This window comes from Orbicella faveolata, unplaced genomic scaffold, assembly GCF_042242905.1.
Source record: "Orbicella faveolata isolate gen_17 unplaced genomic scaffold, um_ofav_v1 contig_25, whole genome shotgun sequence".
In the NCBI taxonomy this organism is placed as follows: Eukaryota; Metazoa; Cnidaria; class Anthozoa; order Scleractinia; family Merulinidae; genus Orbicella; species Orbicella faveolata.
The window spans coordinates 24,241,176-24,258,111 of NW_028301553.1; the positions used below are offsets into that span (position 1 = coordinate 24,241,176).

A 16,936-nucleotide genomic window follows, 5' to 3' on the forward strand; every position below is an offset into this window, starting at 1 on the left:
CTTACGATGTTTTGTGGATAATCGTATATTAACAGATGTTTAGGCAGATTTCGCTTTAAAATGTTATGTCGCTATCAGGATAACTGATGTGATTAAATTATCTTTTGTTTAATTGTTAGAAGTGAAACTATGACTTAATTTGGAGTCAAATTCACAAGCGCACATGTTCGAATGATCGTCTTGATCAAAAGCATCATTGAAAATAGACAAAAAGTATCTATATTTATAAACTTTCAAATGTACTCTACGTCAGTAAATATTTTGGTTAATACTTTATTTCTTAAGGAGCCTTTGTTCAAATTTCGTCCACAACTTAATAGATTCGTTTTGACAACGACAAGAAATACAGGAATAGGTGCGAAATATTCACAACCTATCATCAGAAGCGATCAAACAGAACATTATTGATACTGGCTTGTCGATCAAACAAGCGCTGACTGTTTATACGTGACGTTCTATAGCAAACCTTATTGTGTTACAGTTGTTTTGAACGTTCCATATAATTTTACGTTAAGTGTCAGTTTTCTTGCAATAAGCGCTAAAAATCCCATTTGACCGCATCACGCATGCGATGCTTAAAGCATGTAATTGCTGGTAAAACTGTTCTGTATTATAAGTGTTTCTGATCGATAAAGCGACAAATATGCGCTTAAAATAACAATTTTAACGGGAGATTAAGAGAGCATCTCAAGTCGGTCCAGATCCATTAGAATCGGCTGAACTGTCTGTAACTGGCTGTAAAGCGCAAAATTTAAACCAATTTCTCACAGTTCTTTTGAGTGTCTCGCGTTTTAATCACGTGACGTTTTCTCTCGTTTTGACTTAAGCATTTTTTTAATCGCTGTACAACAAATTGGCGTCAGTTTTAAATGCGCCTGCTCTATTATTGCATTGTCGAACTTGCCTGTGGGCCCGCTCGGAACAGATAGTGACTAAATTTATTATCTTTACAAGACAGACAAACAAAACACGAAAGTCAGCGTGTTATAATTATAGATATGCATACATCGAATACAGACGTTCAAAATTTTTTTTTCTGTTATTGCTTTACCTATGTCTATTTTAAAGCTATATCTTATTGTTTGCTTTTTTTATTGGCTTTTTTTTTATCTTTCTTTGTAGGCTGGGAGGGGCCAGATGTGCCGCTGGAAGGGGTCGCATTTTCTCGACTCGATTGACTAGAATAGGGCTGTATTTTTAATAGATTTAATAGAAAGGGGTCGCATATTTTAGGGATTTTTGGGTTCAGAAAAAGTTCTGGCAAGTAGAGATTTAAAAGTTGGAAGATTCATGGTTCTAAATTTAGTTTAACAAATGTGTCACCTCATTTTAGAATGAACTAGTTAAAAAGCTTGATAAAGTACATACATAAACATAAATTTTGCCCAAAAGTGACTAAATTGGGTTCTTTAATTGGCTTATAGCTATAGACTATATTCGGGTAGGGGTTCTGAGAGGCCAGTGTCACATACATGTACCGAGCAAAAGATGATCCAAGAACTCCCCTAAGAAGAACAATAGCTCTGTGTGTCTGTCACTTCTTAGAGTTCCTCTCGAAATTTGGCGAAATTTGGCGTAATTTGTGTTGATGAAATTTGGCCATCTCGTGAACTTCAATAATGAATGTCGGCTCAATAATTCTCAACAGTTAGTGACCTTAACATGAATTGTTTAGCTCAGTAACCACTATTAACAAGTAAATTAGGCGACGAACCCTCCAATTCAAAAGCTCGTTAGTGTAAAATGTGACGTTTAAGCAGAGGCACTGTTTCAATTCTGGCTTTTCTTTCCATCGTCAAGTGCCCTTGAATGTTTCCTCCTCTATCGTCGTTCCGCAGCTCCGAAAAACGGCACTGCGAATACTGCTACGGTAATTACACTACATGTAGCTGATAATAGAAAAACCATTGGTTGCAAAAAGAAGATGAAATGTCTATTTAAAATCTAGTAGAAGATGAGCTCAATACAATTAGGATTTAAGCCGCCTTACTAATCTACAAAGCTACATGGTAGAGGAGCCTCCCCGCAATGTTGGTTAGACTGTGATATGATCTTTGAAGGGCTTGTAAACGAGTAATGACCTTTTTTACTGCTTTTTACTTCTGTCAATCGTAATTACGATGATAATTAACAAACCTTGAAATCCCCCCAAATTACCTTTGCAATTGAAGAAGGACTACACTTTGCATTCTCAACTGTTGTATCGATACTGCCCCCGTGGTGTATTGTGCCACGGTCTGTAGACTTTCCCGCGGTTTTTCGAGTCATGGCACCATTTACGACATCTTTCGGCAGGTTTGAGTGAGACATACTTGCCTTTCCCTTTATTCGAAAGTTTTCTTTAATCAGTTTTATTTACAGAGATATATATATTCTTTGTATTATTTTCTTGTCGATGTATCAGCAAAGTGTCCGAAACGCCAAAATCTGTCCGAAATGCGATAAAATCCGAAAATTAAGCTTCCGAAATTTAGCGTCCGATTGTTTTTTTTTTTTTTTTTTTTTTTTTGGCAAGTAATGAAAAAACAAACAAACAAACAAACAAACAAAACAAAACAAAAAACAACAACAACAACAAAGAAAAAACAAAACAAAACAAAACAAAGATAATAATTATATGGCAGTTAATAAGTCACTTATGTTTTGTACGTATCCGATAATAATAGTTTACAGGTCCCGATCGAGTGTTTTTTTATTGCAGTTTAACAAATGAATGCTATTGTTTTAGTGTCCCAGATAAGCAGAACCTCTACGTTAGCTAGAAATCTCCGCGACACTTGCCACTACCGAATGTATATGTACTTTCCATCTATTTCTTTTGATCGTAGTTTATTAGAAAGAGGGCATATCTGTCAAATAATTATGACTTATCCTTTACTATGGTGTTGTCGTATTCGTGATTTTGAATATTTTTTCTCCTCTAAAAGATATGCCAGAAATTACATCGATTTCTGTTAACCAGACGCTGAATAAAGGTGACAGTGCGAGTCTGAACTGTACAGGAGATGGTTATCCAACACCAAGCATTACCTGGACCAAAGTTTCTGACAACAGTCCTGTGTCCTTCCCTTTGACAATCACCGGTAAAGAGAACGAGGGGCTGTACAGATGTACTGCAGACAACGGTATTGGAAGTCCAGCAACTACAGATGTCGTCAGGTTTGTGCACCGTGGCTGTTAATTAGCATCAGTTGTTGTCATAAATTTAACCCTTGTTGTTCTTTCGTATTCTGATGAGAAAGACATTTTGTTACCGAACACTCGAAATAAGTAGCTAAGTTATGTCTCTCTATAACATGCCTTGTATTTCCTTGATTGCCAATCCCTATCGCAAAAAAGAGACATGTACACAACCTCTAAAGAGTAACACTTGAGATGCGAAACTGTTCATAAAAACTGAAGACGGTATTATTGGTGATTACTATAACCATTTCAGAATTTAGCATGAAGCACGGAATTCGAAACGTTTTGTAGCTCCCTTGTTTTGTTTTTGTCCAATACTTAATAACAGTAGAATTTTTTCCCTTGTTTATTTAAGCTGGCCCAAAGTAATCAGATTGACACCTTATAGCCTCAGCCCAGCGAGAGGCTGATCCACATATTGGCAACTGATACATATATTGCCAAACATTTTTCTAGAACGATTAGAACGATTGTAAATATTTTGTCATTCAAAGATCGCAAATATTTTTTTGATGAGATTGAAATTGCAGTCCATATTATATTCTACAGTATACGAACATCTTTATCACTGGCTGTGTTCAGGTTAATGTACATATACACAAAGCATGCAGGTGTATGTGCTGAGTAAATTGACTCACTTTGGCTTAATGTGTACTTTGCAATTGTCTTTTAAGACAATATTTGAAAATATCTTTCTAATGTTTATGTTGTTTTCTATTCCTTTCAACAGAAGAGTTAAAAAAATGCTTTTGACGTTAGAATTGAATTCAACAGTCTAGTATATAAACCAGAGTACGAAGAGTTGGAGAATGCCAAAACCAAAACACTAGCTTGTCAAACAAATAGAGGATGCTGTAAGTGCTATTTTCTTGCGACTTGGAGACAACACTTTGTAACATTATTGTACTCGTGATTGGTATCGAGTAAATTACATTAAGGATTTATCCCACGAATGATATTTAAGAATTTTCCCAAAATTGCTCTAGTGGAATTGGATCAAATTTTCAGATATCACGAGTTGTGCAAATCCTTACGTCCTTGAGCGAAATTGTGAAATAATAAAAATGCAAATCATAAATGTTTGTTAAAAGAATATTATATTGTCCAGGTAGTGGACATGAATTGTTGTCGGCATTGGGAGTCAGTTTGGTATGCCACGCTTCCAGTGTCTTTCTTGTTCTAAAACTACCTTTATCAGCGATAGAAACGTTTTGAAAGTCAATAAGGTGATCGTGTGACCAGACGTGATTTGCAATCCTTGAGCCTTTGGCCGCTGTTTTGAAATTTCTGAAATGTTCTCTTTTTTTGGTATTGAAATCTCTGCCCGTTTCTCCAATAAAGCACCACGAACAATTGGCTCAAGGAATTTTGGACAAGACATTCGTCTGCGAATCCAGCGAAGATCGAAACTTCGAGGCCGGGAACTGTTGTTGTATGGTGATCGATGGTTTGTCATTGGAGAAACTCGTCAATGAGGGTGATGTCCTTGGTAGAGTGCTGCCATAGATCTTTATTTGTTTCCAATTACTTACCATTCAATTTTTAATAAAAGATAGCATTAGCATTACCCTAAAATATATAAATATATTCGACGCAGTATTGAGTTTTATGCATGCACAACTACCAAAACTAAGAATTCTGCACATTTAAATAAATGAGGCAATAGATCTTTTCAGCTTGGGTGGTTTGTTGCCCCATTTCAGACCATGCGATGATACTCTTGAAAATTCTCGCTTTCAAATGTTCGAATAGTCGCGTGTGTATGAATGAATAATTTTTAGACGGATAAAAGAACAATTCTCTAGAGAATATGACGTGGTCTGTGATGTAAAAACAAACCGCCCAAGCTAAAAAGGTCTATTTATAATACGTTCAATATGGTATATTATTGATGACAGAGTAATAATTATTTTTGGCCAGTTTTTACTTTTAGCGACTAAAATTGGTATAACCAGACTATTTTTTTAACCCCTTTTACCTCAGCAAGCCACCAAAGTTCAGTTTCCGCAACGAGGCAAAGCCAGGAATCCTTGATGAATCAAAGTCCAGAATCCTTAGCAAGTCGAAGCCCAGAATCCTCAGCGAGTCAATTTCAAGAATCCTCAGCGAGTGAAAGTCTAGTTTCTTCAGTGAGTCAAAGCCATGGTTTGTAACCAGAGTAGTTCTCAGCTAATCAACAGGACTTATTTCTCAGCGAGACAACTGGACTTATTCTCAGCGAGACAACCACACTTAGACAATCAGAATCGTTACTAGAAAATCAGGTAGAATGGCTCTCAGTAGGCCTACCAGACATATTCTCAGAGAGCAGATCAGACTTATTACCATTGAGAGGATCAGAAGGGACACCTGTAGAATTTTGTGGCTGTGCATGGTCAGTTATCTGCGTATTACGTCTTCCAAATAAATGAAGCGTCGAAATTTCTTTCAATGCTTAAAAAGTATTTATACCCAGCATCAGATATTAACACTCGCCTGAAAATTTGGTAACACCCTTTGATCAGTTTATGATCCCTAAAATGAAAATAATTTTGCTGTTAGAGCACGTTGTATCACTTGCCCTTATATAGAAGCTTAACTTTTTCAGCATTTCACACTAACAGTTTTTGTTAAAGATTTTTTCTCGATGCTGATATATTATCCGATATTTTGTTACGTGCGTTGTCTGTCACTCACCAACCGCCAAATGTATGATTTATTATTGAAAGTAAACATTTGTATAAAATGCTAGTTTCCAGCCTGAGTAGCTATGTCAATTACAATAACTGATCTTAGAGCCCTAATAGACTATATTACGGGAGATTAGACCCACAGGCAAACGTTTCTGGATCAATGTTGGATATAACGATTGCGGTGTGAAAGGTTAAAATGTCAGGTGATTAGCTCGAGTGACTAGCCTTCGAGATACTCTTACATTTTTTTTTATTTACCCAAGCTAGACTTGCGTCAAAGACTTAGATTAAGGGAAACTTTTAACCATAAAAAATAGTTTTGACAGGTAAATCCATGTACCAGATTGACTTTCTGGCCCTCGTAATTGACCTAAATGTTGACTTCACACAACATAGCCGAAGTGTATAATTTTGAAAATTTGCTAAAAATTCAGGTTTAAATTCAAAGCAGATGGGACAACGCTTAATAAATGATAAAATATGATCTGTTTTTGTAACATGGGTTAGCTTTTCCAGCGCCACGCTTATTATTTTGGCCTGCTGGCGTTCGTAAAAAGTGTAATTTAGGGTGGAGTTTTTCTTTTTTCGGGGAAAAAAACGTAAGGCCGTCTCGACATTAAGAATCCAAACAACCTTAAAGTTACAGTTTTGAAACAAGTTAGCCAAAACCTTCCTCCTGACAAAGTTCGAGAAAATTGAATTTTTCTATCCTGCGTAGGTATAGGTGACTGTTTAACCAAGATGCTCTTAGCGTCACAAACGCGTAACAAATCACGGCACGAAAAATCGCCTTTACCGCGCGTCAAATGTGTGGTTAAAGGTTTTGTAAAAGGTCGCCTTTGCACGCTTTTGACGATCTTTGACGCGAAACAAATATCATCTTTGAATAAACCTTTGCCACCAAAATCAAAGGCGTGAAAGGCCGTTTTTTACTCACCTGTGAGCGCCTTTGTTTTTAGGGTTAAAGGTGATCTTTTGATACGCCTTTTCGCACTGTCGAAGGTGGGTCAAAAGTGTAATCAAATTTGTCTGCGATTCAAGTTAAAGGTTTACTAAAGATGTGGTCGAAGATGCTTGTGACGCAGGCCAAAGGCTTGTCAAAGGTGCTCCGCGCGTTCCGCGCTCGCGCGTCTCGCCCAAACTCCTCGCTCGCGCTCCTCTTTCGCGCTTCGCGACCGTTGATCACGTTTCGCGGGATCCACGTCTTATACTCTTTCTCTGCTTGCTACACGAGCTTTGTAGCTCCGCATACGAATGATGCAATCATATCCGTACTCTTGTTTTATGTCTGACAAGTTTTGAAGAATATATCAGCTTTAATAAGGTTATTTTGTACCAAAACTCTTGGTAAATGTTAACGGAAAAGCGGCCCGGAAAGATCATTGCACCTGATTTTAGGAAAATATTTTATACTCAACTTCATCTCAGTTTTAATTTTTTTTTTCCCGTTTTTATCAAGAGTAAATACCTTCAAGTACCTTACATAAATGTATTGGGCTTCAGGTCTCAAAAAGCCACGTTACAGGCTTGGTTTCAAACTACACGTAATGCGACTGATCATGAGGAAGACATTGTTCTGTCTATCGTGAAAAACAACAGTCAACAAATCTTCCATGGTACAAAGCGCGTTTATCTAACATTGAAGTACTATGGCTAAATTCTCAGTTCCTTAAATTTACTAGACCAGACTAGACAATAGGGAGGATAACCGCAAAATTTCCGCAAACTTCGCACAAAAGTCAACTAGTGTATAAGCGTCCTTTCCAGATGGCACGAACAGTCCGTTGCATGGAACTCCTAATGTTTTGGCAGTTCTCTTTTTCTGCTGCTTGCATTTCCTCTTTCTTGCAATATAAGTGGAATGGAATATAGTGTTTTCCACTTCTCTGTCATCAAAGTGGTTAAACTGCCTTGTTGAGGGTCAATGCCAACTGAATCCCCATACTTTCTAAGGAAGACACAATTTGACAAAGTCTAGGGCGTTGACGAAATTATTCAATGCATCTTCACTGGATAAGTCCATCCTGTCAACCAAATGTTGTCCGCATTTGTCTAAACAGAAGCAAACAGACAAAAACGTTGGAAATGAATATTAAGGTTGAATCTTGGCATTCTATTCCTTAAAGTTTACCGCAGAAAAAGAAAGAACAGCATTGGGTTTTGGCTCATGGAGCGAGGCAACAGTGGCTGCTCGTGACCGTGTGACATGGCGAAGGAGAGTGTCTGGCCCTATACCCACATAGGGTTATGGTCGAAGAAGAAAATAGTTTTTGCTCGCATGACATTTAGAAAACGTGACCAATCAGATCATTACTCCTCTTCCGAATAGTTTGTGCTTCTGTCAATAGCAAATATGTATTTAATTTTACCGCAGATTTGGAATTTTAATCTAAAACTCAGTTCACTAACAAAAGAACGGTGAAAATAGTCTTGTCTGTAGTCCATAAACATATTTTCGCTCGCGTGGTTGGTCTAAGCGCATCACGTGACTGAATATGCCCCAGGTAAAACTGGCCAAAATATTAGTAATATTCCTCATTTTCAAAAGGTCCAGCGGGTTGCTTAATATATTTGACTGAGGATAATAAACACAATAGCTCCATATTTTGACTTTAAAAATATGCAAGGATATATGTCTTTGGCATTATGTGCTCCTCAAAGCTCACGATTTTCCTTGAGCTTTGCTCTAAGAAAACTGTTTTCTTCTAGCACGAATTGTTTTTTTGCTACTAAACGTTGTGGGTGAGATTTATTTTCTTTATTTGCAAGTATTTCCGCCCGCTCATCATCATCATCATCATCATCATCATCATCATCATCATCATCGAGACTGAGTTTTTGCCACTATCATCTCTTTCGAAAGTGTAACGGTCAGTTCTAAGGCAGAGTGGTTGGATAAGACTGGAGTGGAGGTAGCTGCCCTACCTAGCGGTACCTGAAGCCTTCTTTCATGGAGAAGAAAATAAGCGGAGCCAGTAGAGGAGCGAGGTTAAATTTAGTGGCCCACTCTCGGGCGACTCCTCTACATCCAACGCCGAATAAAATTTCGCTCTGACGAATGGTTCATCACGGCAGCATTTGAATTTACTATATCGACCCAATTGCTACGGAAAAAATGTCCGCACTTTTTTAGCGTCCGAATTTCTCTGTTTAAATCTAAGTTTTCTGACAGGTTACGTCAGTTGCCATGTTAACGTGTATTAACCACACACTTACACATTGTGTTCTCGTACCAGCAAAACACAAACGGGCGAAAAACAGCTAAGTTGCCTCTTGTGACTCCATGACCACTTTCCCAGTCACTGCGTGTTTTATTCTAACGTCCCTGCATTTCCCCAACCGGTTGGAACATAACAGGAAACAAAACATGGTAAACACGCTCATTTAAACACGCTCATTTTATCGTAGCTCTGAATTTGCGGTTAAAATCCACCATAATTAGAAATTAGTCATATTTATGAAGCCGATCATATTAGAGTCAGATGGTGTTTTATTCTAATTTATTATATGGCTGTGTCTCACAAGGACTGGGAACTATCGAATTCACGAATTTGATTGGCTGAAATCGATATTGACCGCAGTCTAGATTTTCCCATCTAGACCGGCATCTAGACCGGTTTCATTTTGCGTTGAAAAAGTAGCAAACTAAAACACAAAAATGTTCACCACTTTCTTTTATTTTCTACTCAATCATTTATGGAAGTGCCAAAAAGTCTGATGACAAAAAAAAAAAGTAAAGAGGACGAGCAAATTTCGGCAGGTTTAAGTTAAGCTCATTTCCGTTCGCAAGCAAAATGTCAGCAAACCAGTTACATTAAACGAATCAAAGTTTTCTCCTTTGTCATATAATAAACATCTTATTAACCAAGCTAAGTCGGTCAGTATGAGAGAATCTTGACCTCTGTCGTGTGTACAGACCGAACGCAGTGAGGTCTGTACTCACGACCTCGGTCAAGATTCTCCCATACAGACCTCCAGCTCGGTTTTTAAGAGCTAAATATAGATTTAGCCAACCCTTAAAGTAGAGCTCCTGGTTACAATCGGTTAGCCTGGCTTGAGCCCGCGATCAAATAATAAACCAGTACCTGGGCAGCGGTGAACTTAAAAAAACACGTGACCTCAGTGAGCCTCAAGCGTTCTATCAGGAATGCCGTTTTCTGATTGACTACGCTGCTCACTATCTATTCTGTGATAGATAGTGAGTAGCGTAGCAGTGTATCCTTGTTGACAAAATGACGGCCGCTTCTTGGCGTTTTCGAAGTGTCGGTAAAGAGGATTTTAAACGACTAGCAGATATGTATATGTAACAGGACTACATCCTGTCAAATTTGGAAATAATTGGATGAGAAAAATTCCGAGGACTGCCGAATTGGACGAGGCCGTAGGCTGAGTCCAAAATGTTTACAGAGTTCTAGCTGTCCAGCAGTTCTTAAGTAGATATGTACAAGGTATTTGAATGCGTTTCACGAAAAAAATAACAGCGAAAATCTATATAAAGTACATTTACCATTAAAAATAAAATGGTCCCGTAATTATTTACATTCATGTAATTAAAGTTGTATAGAAAAGACGCGTACTTACATAATTAAACTGTGAGATTTAAAAATCCAATTTTGAAATCAAGTTCTTTAATGTTCCGAGTTTGTTGACTGCGCGAATTTGGTCAGGAAGAGCGTTCCAAATCTTAGCAGCAGTATAACACCACGATTTAAGTCCATAAGTTGTAGTTTTTGCTTTAGACAGCTTTCCTCTAAGGGTATAATTAGTTGATCGCTCTTTCCGTAGTTCTCCAATACCTTTGGGGACTTTATACCCATGGACAATTTTATAAACACCGGTGGCCATTTAAACTATTCTTTGATTATGTGGAGACAGCACGTTATTATTATTTTTTTTTTTTTTTGAGTAGTGTCTCGTACGTGGTTGATTTGTCACAATCATGTCACAAAGCGAAGGGTGCGTTTATTGATTTTTTCCAGTTTGTTTGAACATCTTCCACCTCAATGATACCACATGCACTATTGTTTATAGTTTCATGTTCTAGATTCGCACTTTGACATGGTGTAAAACCTTTCACTTCGCTCAAGCGTCGGTGCTTTCTAACCTCACTCAGAAGAAATATTTATTTCGTTGATGGTTGTCTGATTATGTCATACCACATCAAGTCAAGACTGCGTAATTCAGAAGGTAGTTAAATTTGAAAAACATTTTAAAAGCCTGTAAAACCTAAGCTCTATTCATAATCTGATGATCTCGGTCAGTTAGGTTATCAAAACTGGCATCTTTTATAACATGTTTGCCCATAGCTTTAATGACAGATGTCCTTGCCCTTTCTTTACCTTATAGACCTTGATTTAGAATCAAGATATTTAGAATTCTATGAAGATAAAATGAATGGTTTGAACCTAAGAGTATCAGCAAATCGTTTGTGTGATCTTCTCAATGTTGGAAGTCTTGAGAACGTCAATTAGCTTCTTATCTGATATTTGTTAATCACTACATGAATCATTATATTACAACAAGACTTAAAGACACTTATAAAATCTCATCTAGATTAACAGATTGAACCTCAGGCTCCGTGTTTGGGTGAGCATTCAGTTCCGAGTTCCGTTTCCTACAGAGCACGCTTATTTTGCGTATTACTTCCTCTTTGATATCTCTTTTAAGATAGGCGTATGCAAACGGATTTACCGCGGAGTTAGCAATCAGGAAGAACCGCTGAATCAACTGGAGGATTTCCATGTCTTTGCATGACGTAGAAAATGTTACACAGGTGGCATAATAAACTTCAAATAAATAGCAGAAAATGAAGAAGAAGGCAACGAACAGAATCATTCTAAGCGCAGTGGAACTGCGTTGATTTTCATCCTTTGTCTGATTAGCTCTTCCTTTCGATTTGTTCCTGCGCTGTAATTTTTGCCTTTTAGCAATGATGCTTATGCGAACAACAGCAAATAAAATGAGTAGACATGGAAGGGCTTCAAAGATGACCAACAGTATAGGCAGGCCGTACTTTAATGCTTTGTGTTCATGAACGTAATAGAGTGGAGTGAAAACAACCCCGCGCAAAACAGCTGGAACAACCCAAGACAGTGTTATCGACATCACCACAACCCTCTCAGACACTTTGGTTCGATGATAAATGGGCGACGTAATGGCGAGATACCGGTCGACTGTCATGGCACACAGATTACAAACTGATGAGTAAATGAAGATCCAACGAAATGATTTCATGAGTCTAGTGTGACAGGAAAACCAGCGCTCGCAGAAAAACAGAGGTGGATAAAAACTTAACCCCACAAGGAAATCAGCGACAGCAAGAGAAATTATGAACCAGTTGAGCTTACTTGAACGCAGACGTTTTCTTGAGACGATGATGATTATTATGAAGCAGTTGCCAAACAACGTTGTTATTGTCAAAATCCAAGCAATAATCTTGAACAAGGTGGGAGACATCTTTTCTACTTATCACGGAACCTTTCTTTGCGGCTAAAACAATTTATCCTCTCGGGTATTGAACAGGTATGCAAATTTCAGATCAGTTGAAGCTTAATCAGCCAATTTTTCACTTCTTTTGTGTAAGGTTTCGAAACCATTCTTACGGAAGTGTCACAGAAATGGCTTCATTAGGAGCAGAGGAAGAACACATTCGAAAATATTTAAATAATAATAAAGTCAAGTTGCTTTTAGTATCATTCACAAATGCGATTTCTGCAAGGCAGTTTCTACCAACAGCTTGATGGAGTTTTTCGAGTCATGTAACCAAATATGACGTAATTATTCGCTTAGTACTTCGTAGAACATTGCGAAATTTGTAAGGTTTCTCTATCAGAGTAAAAGTGCATATTTTGAAATTCAAGAATTAATTTGCCGCGATTGAACAGAAAATAGCTAAATTCTGATTACGTGTAAACGTTATGCATGGCAAAGTACGGCACGTGCGACATGCTGACCTAGTTCGCGCATGCACGATAGGAAATAGAGCAGTTGTGAGCAGAGGTCCCTTCTCGTCTCTTACCGAGCAGGAAGAGACTGAATGTCATGCTCGCAGGGTAGGTACCGCGTGTGAGAAAGTTCCGACAGTTATTGCTATGAATGCCTCGTTCCCGCTTATAATCGACCTTGACAAACCGAGATATGTTTTCGAGCAAAAAAGTGATCTTTCGTATCAGTCTGGCTGTCTGGTAAACGCAACACTCGAATGTTTCCTGCATGGTGTCCATTTTATTTACAACATGAGGGCTTCTGACTTCCGGTTCTTATTACATAGTTTATTATTTAGTTTCCGAGAAGTTTAATGGCTGTAAAATACCTCTGATCGTGTCGTAACTAATGTATCTACCTTGGAAATACCTAAGAAAATATTTATAAATAATTATGTTTTTAACCAACCTGCAAAGAAGCAACGTCATCTTAATTCACACAAACACCAAACAGATTATAAAATGCAAATGAGCCGAAATTTTCGTAATTAAAAAATCCACTAAGAAACAAAGTCGTCAATGCGTTCAATGACTCTCTCGTTCATTAAAACGTAAAAGCTGCTTCCCAAAAAATTATGTACAAAGGGTTCAGAGCCACCATAAATTTTCAAAACGTTAAGGTGGTTCTGAACGCCAGGAGCAGATTTTTTCAATGACACTCACGTCGAATAGTGAAACAGAAGAAGAGAAGAGAAGAAACAGAAAGCGATGGAGAAATAGAAAGGTTTTAGTATCTTTGTAGACTACAAATGAAACGTCCCACACAGCCAGACAATTGTGAACCCTTCGATAAATTTAAAAGTGGCCTCATGTTCATCTTGAATTGCGTCCGCTATTTTGTGAAGTGTCACGCAAATAAATCACGTGAATAGAGCGCGTGTTTTGATTGGTTGACAGTTAACAACACATGTTTGCCAGTCGTTCACACGTCAGAAACGTTGGTGAAAAAGTTGGCGAGAATAGAAGCAAGTTCTATTTGTCGCCAACAGTTTGCCAACGTGTTTGCCTACTGTATGTGTGCCGTTCACACACGCTAACTTGAGTTTGCCAGCACGAGTTTGCCAACTTGAATTTGCCGTGTGAAGGCCCCTTAAGAACGTCGGACACAAAATTTACGCACATTTCAGTTAGCTTAAAATTTGCCAAGCGGCGCAATACTTCGGTATATTTCGATAATCGGAAGCGATATCGTTAGGTGGAAAGAAACATCGCTCGGTGCAAACGATAAATTGCGCAGGACTCAGCGAAATATAGCAACAGCTACGACAATAGCTTCGCGATATCTCCCGCGATATATCGTTTCAAGCATAACATCGTTCAAATATTGCCGATATATCGCCATTATCGCGATATTCGTCGATTGTCGTTTGCATTAGTTTTGAACAGTATTGTTAATAGAATGGATTTTTGGATTTCGTTCCTAAAAATAAAGTGGCGGTTTCTAGTGACTATCTTGCTAAGTTAGTGAGCTCCTGGCTTGTGAGTTGTTTATCGACACATCTAGAAGCAGAACACAGTTTGATTTCAGTAACTCAGTAGATGGAGGACTTCTTGGCGGATCTCCCCGTTCTGCCGGAAGTAAATGACCGAACACAGGCAAGAACAGCTGTACGCAACTGTCAGTGTTATGATGAAAGCATTATTTCTTGCTTCCGACCAGTCTAATAGATAAGCAATAACAAAGGTAGTGAATAAAGGAATATGTGTCACAAAACACGTTGCCAAGATACTAAAAACTGTTGCTGCAGTTTTCTGATGGCGAGAAACGTTCGGCGTGACAACCGGTGGTACACTGGTTGGAGCCTCAAGTTGTTGTTGAACTTGCATCAGATATCCTCGAATTTTATGGTAATTCTTGATACTAAAGAAAAGTGTAAGAAGCATCAAGAAAGCAGCTATTAAAATTGCTACAAAAAACAGGCGCCTGGTGAATCCTAACGCAAAGCACAGAGCAAAAGCCAGCATAGCTACAAGCCAGGCCAATAGGACCAGGATTGTTACCCTTTTGAAGGTGATCGCTGCATTGTACCAGGTTGGAAACTGCAGAGAAAGAAACTGGTTCACAGCCATTCCCAAAACAGACCAAAAGGTTGTCAATATGAAAATTACGGATGCCGCAATGTTTATCATTTGAGCTGTGCAGTAGCCATCCGTATCGCCAAGCATATCTTCTATTTGGAGGGCGATCAATGACGGTTGGGCCAAAAGTGAGACAGCAACATTGGAACTGGCCTGGGATGCCAAGAGAACATGCCAAGAGGTACGGAGTGCTGGCCTTTTGCATATTACGAAAATAACAAGTAGATTTGATATTAATGCTAGTATTGAAAATACTCCGTTGATCAGGGCGATGAAAACATTCAAAGCAGCAGGAGATTCACCAGCGTCGTAGCTTTTGTAGAGCGGGCAGAAGGATTGATTTTCTACCATCGGCGATGTTTGACGTTGCTCTCTCAATTTTTTTTGTTTTAAGCGAAACCTTTTTCAATTGTCAATCATTTTTCTGCTAAGGCACTGAACTAATTTCGTGCTGAAAATTACTTACAATTCATGATTGCCTTAGGCTTTTTCTCTCAGTCGAAGAGATTCGACGAAGTGATAATTATCAGTATGAAGCTGATGTGATGCCTGTATACATCTCATCTCATGAGATGTGGCTGGTTAATGGATATATGTCAATTAAACATTCATGGAGAATAGGGGACCGACGGAAAAACACCTGCCTTTAAACAATATTGTGGCGTCACCGTCTTTGTTTCGAGATGAAAGAGTTGACGGTTTAGGCAGATGCTGTTTGGGTGAGAGACAAACTGTCACTTTCTAGGATCAGATTAGATGCAAAATACGGGAAAATAAGTTAAGACTTGCATAATAATGAGAAAACTGCTTCCGAAAGAGCAGTAAAAGCAATCGGACTAAATAAAAAACATGTCACTAATTATCTTTAGGTTTGTTTTAACTCGTGTAGTTGTCCGCCTCGAAACGCGTGATAGATAATGGTATAAAGTCGACAACAGGACTGATATCAAAATATTTGCCTAGAGTAAATTCTGACGTAAGTTATCCTATCATCGGTGAAAAGCTGATCATTGCGACTCTATGGAGACCAAAAACGTATTGAACTTCAGTGTTTTTTTTTTTTTTTTTTTCTCTCAATTCATACATTTTCATTGTTTACAGGTAATAATTAAGAGTTCCTGTCCATAAAAATGGAAAATATCTCGGCAAGGGTCGAAAATTCGATTTCGCTCATATTTTCATGGTAGATAGGCTAGGGCATGACAAAACTACTGGATAGTTTTTTTGGCAAAATATCCTTTTATTTCAAAGAAATATACAAATTACCAAATTCCGTCAAAATCGTCATTTGACGCACCATTTTATTACACAAGTTTGAGAGCCTCGCATGCAAAACCACATCATTCTTCCGTCTTTAAAACATTCAAATATATTTGTGCAATGTTTAAATGTGTACTGGGTTGATTTTAGGGAATGTTGCGTTGTCTTTTTTGGTGCAAAATAATTAAATTTCGACGACATGTATTTCATTCACTTAAAAATACTTCGTGAATATAATTAATTTTCACCATGTGCGAAACCTTCAAATGGATCAAGCTTCTGGTGGTTGAATCGCAGAAGGATGGTCTACAGATTCCTGTAAAAATTTCTTTGGGCAAATGATTGTGAGCGACGCGAGAGCTTTTCAAAGTATGTCAAAAATGCAAATATTTGACCATTCGTCGTCAAATTTCAATTTACGGGTTAGACGTATATTTTAGCATTTGCCACATGACTTGACCTATGCTAAGTTGAAATAGACACAGAGCTGATGATTTCGAAATGTTCCAACCTCATTTGCTGTAAAAGGCAGGTCCAAAGCCGATTTGACGTGTTTTACATAACGTCCGATGTACATCGCCAACTGTCAACTTATTTAGCGGTCGAATACCATGAATCTGTGACCCTCTTTCGACACATATGATCACCATTGCATCTAAGTCAAAAACGGCTAAGTCATTTGCAGATAGTTGCTTGCTTTGCACTACACTAAAATATTACGTTTGATCATCATGGTTTGATGGCTTGAATCCTTGCTTG

The 16,936-nt window shown here is 38.1% G+C and overlaps 1 protein-coding gene across 1 annotated transcript; it reads right to left on the bottom strand.

Moving 5' to 3' along the window:
• Positions 1-10,734: 10,734 nt before the first annotated feature.
• Positions 10,735-12,444, bottom strand: LOC110052972 (octopamine receptor beta-2R-like). The gene has a single exon (XM_089294370.1). The coding sequence runs from the start codon at positions 12,309-12,311 to the stop codon at positions 11,391-11,393; it is 921 nt and encodes a 306-aa protein (XP_089150496.1). The 5' UTR covers positions 12,312-12,444; the 3' UTR covers positions 10,735-11,390.
• Between the last annotated feature and the right edge of the window lie 4,492 nt (positions 12,445-16,936).

Coding starts and splice junctions, on each gene's coding strand:
- LOC110052972 (XM_089294370.1), bottom strand. CDS start 12,311: ATGTCTCCCACCTTGTTCAAGATTATTGCTTGGATTTTGACAATAACA.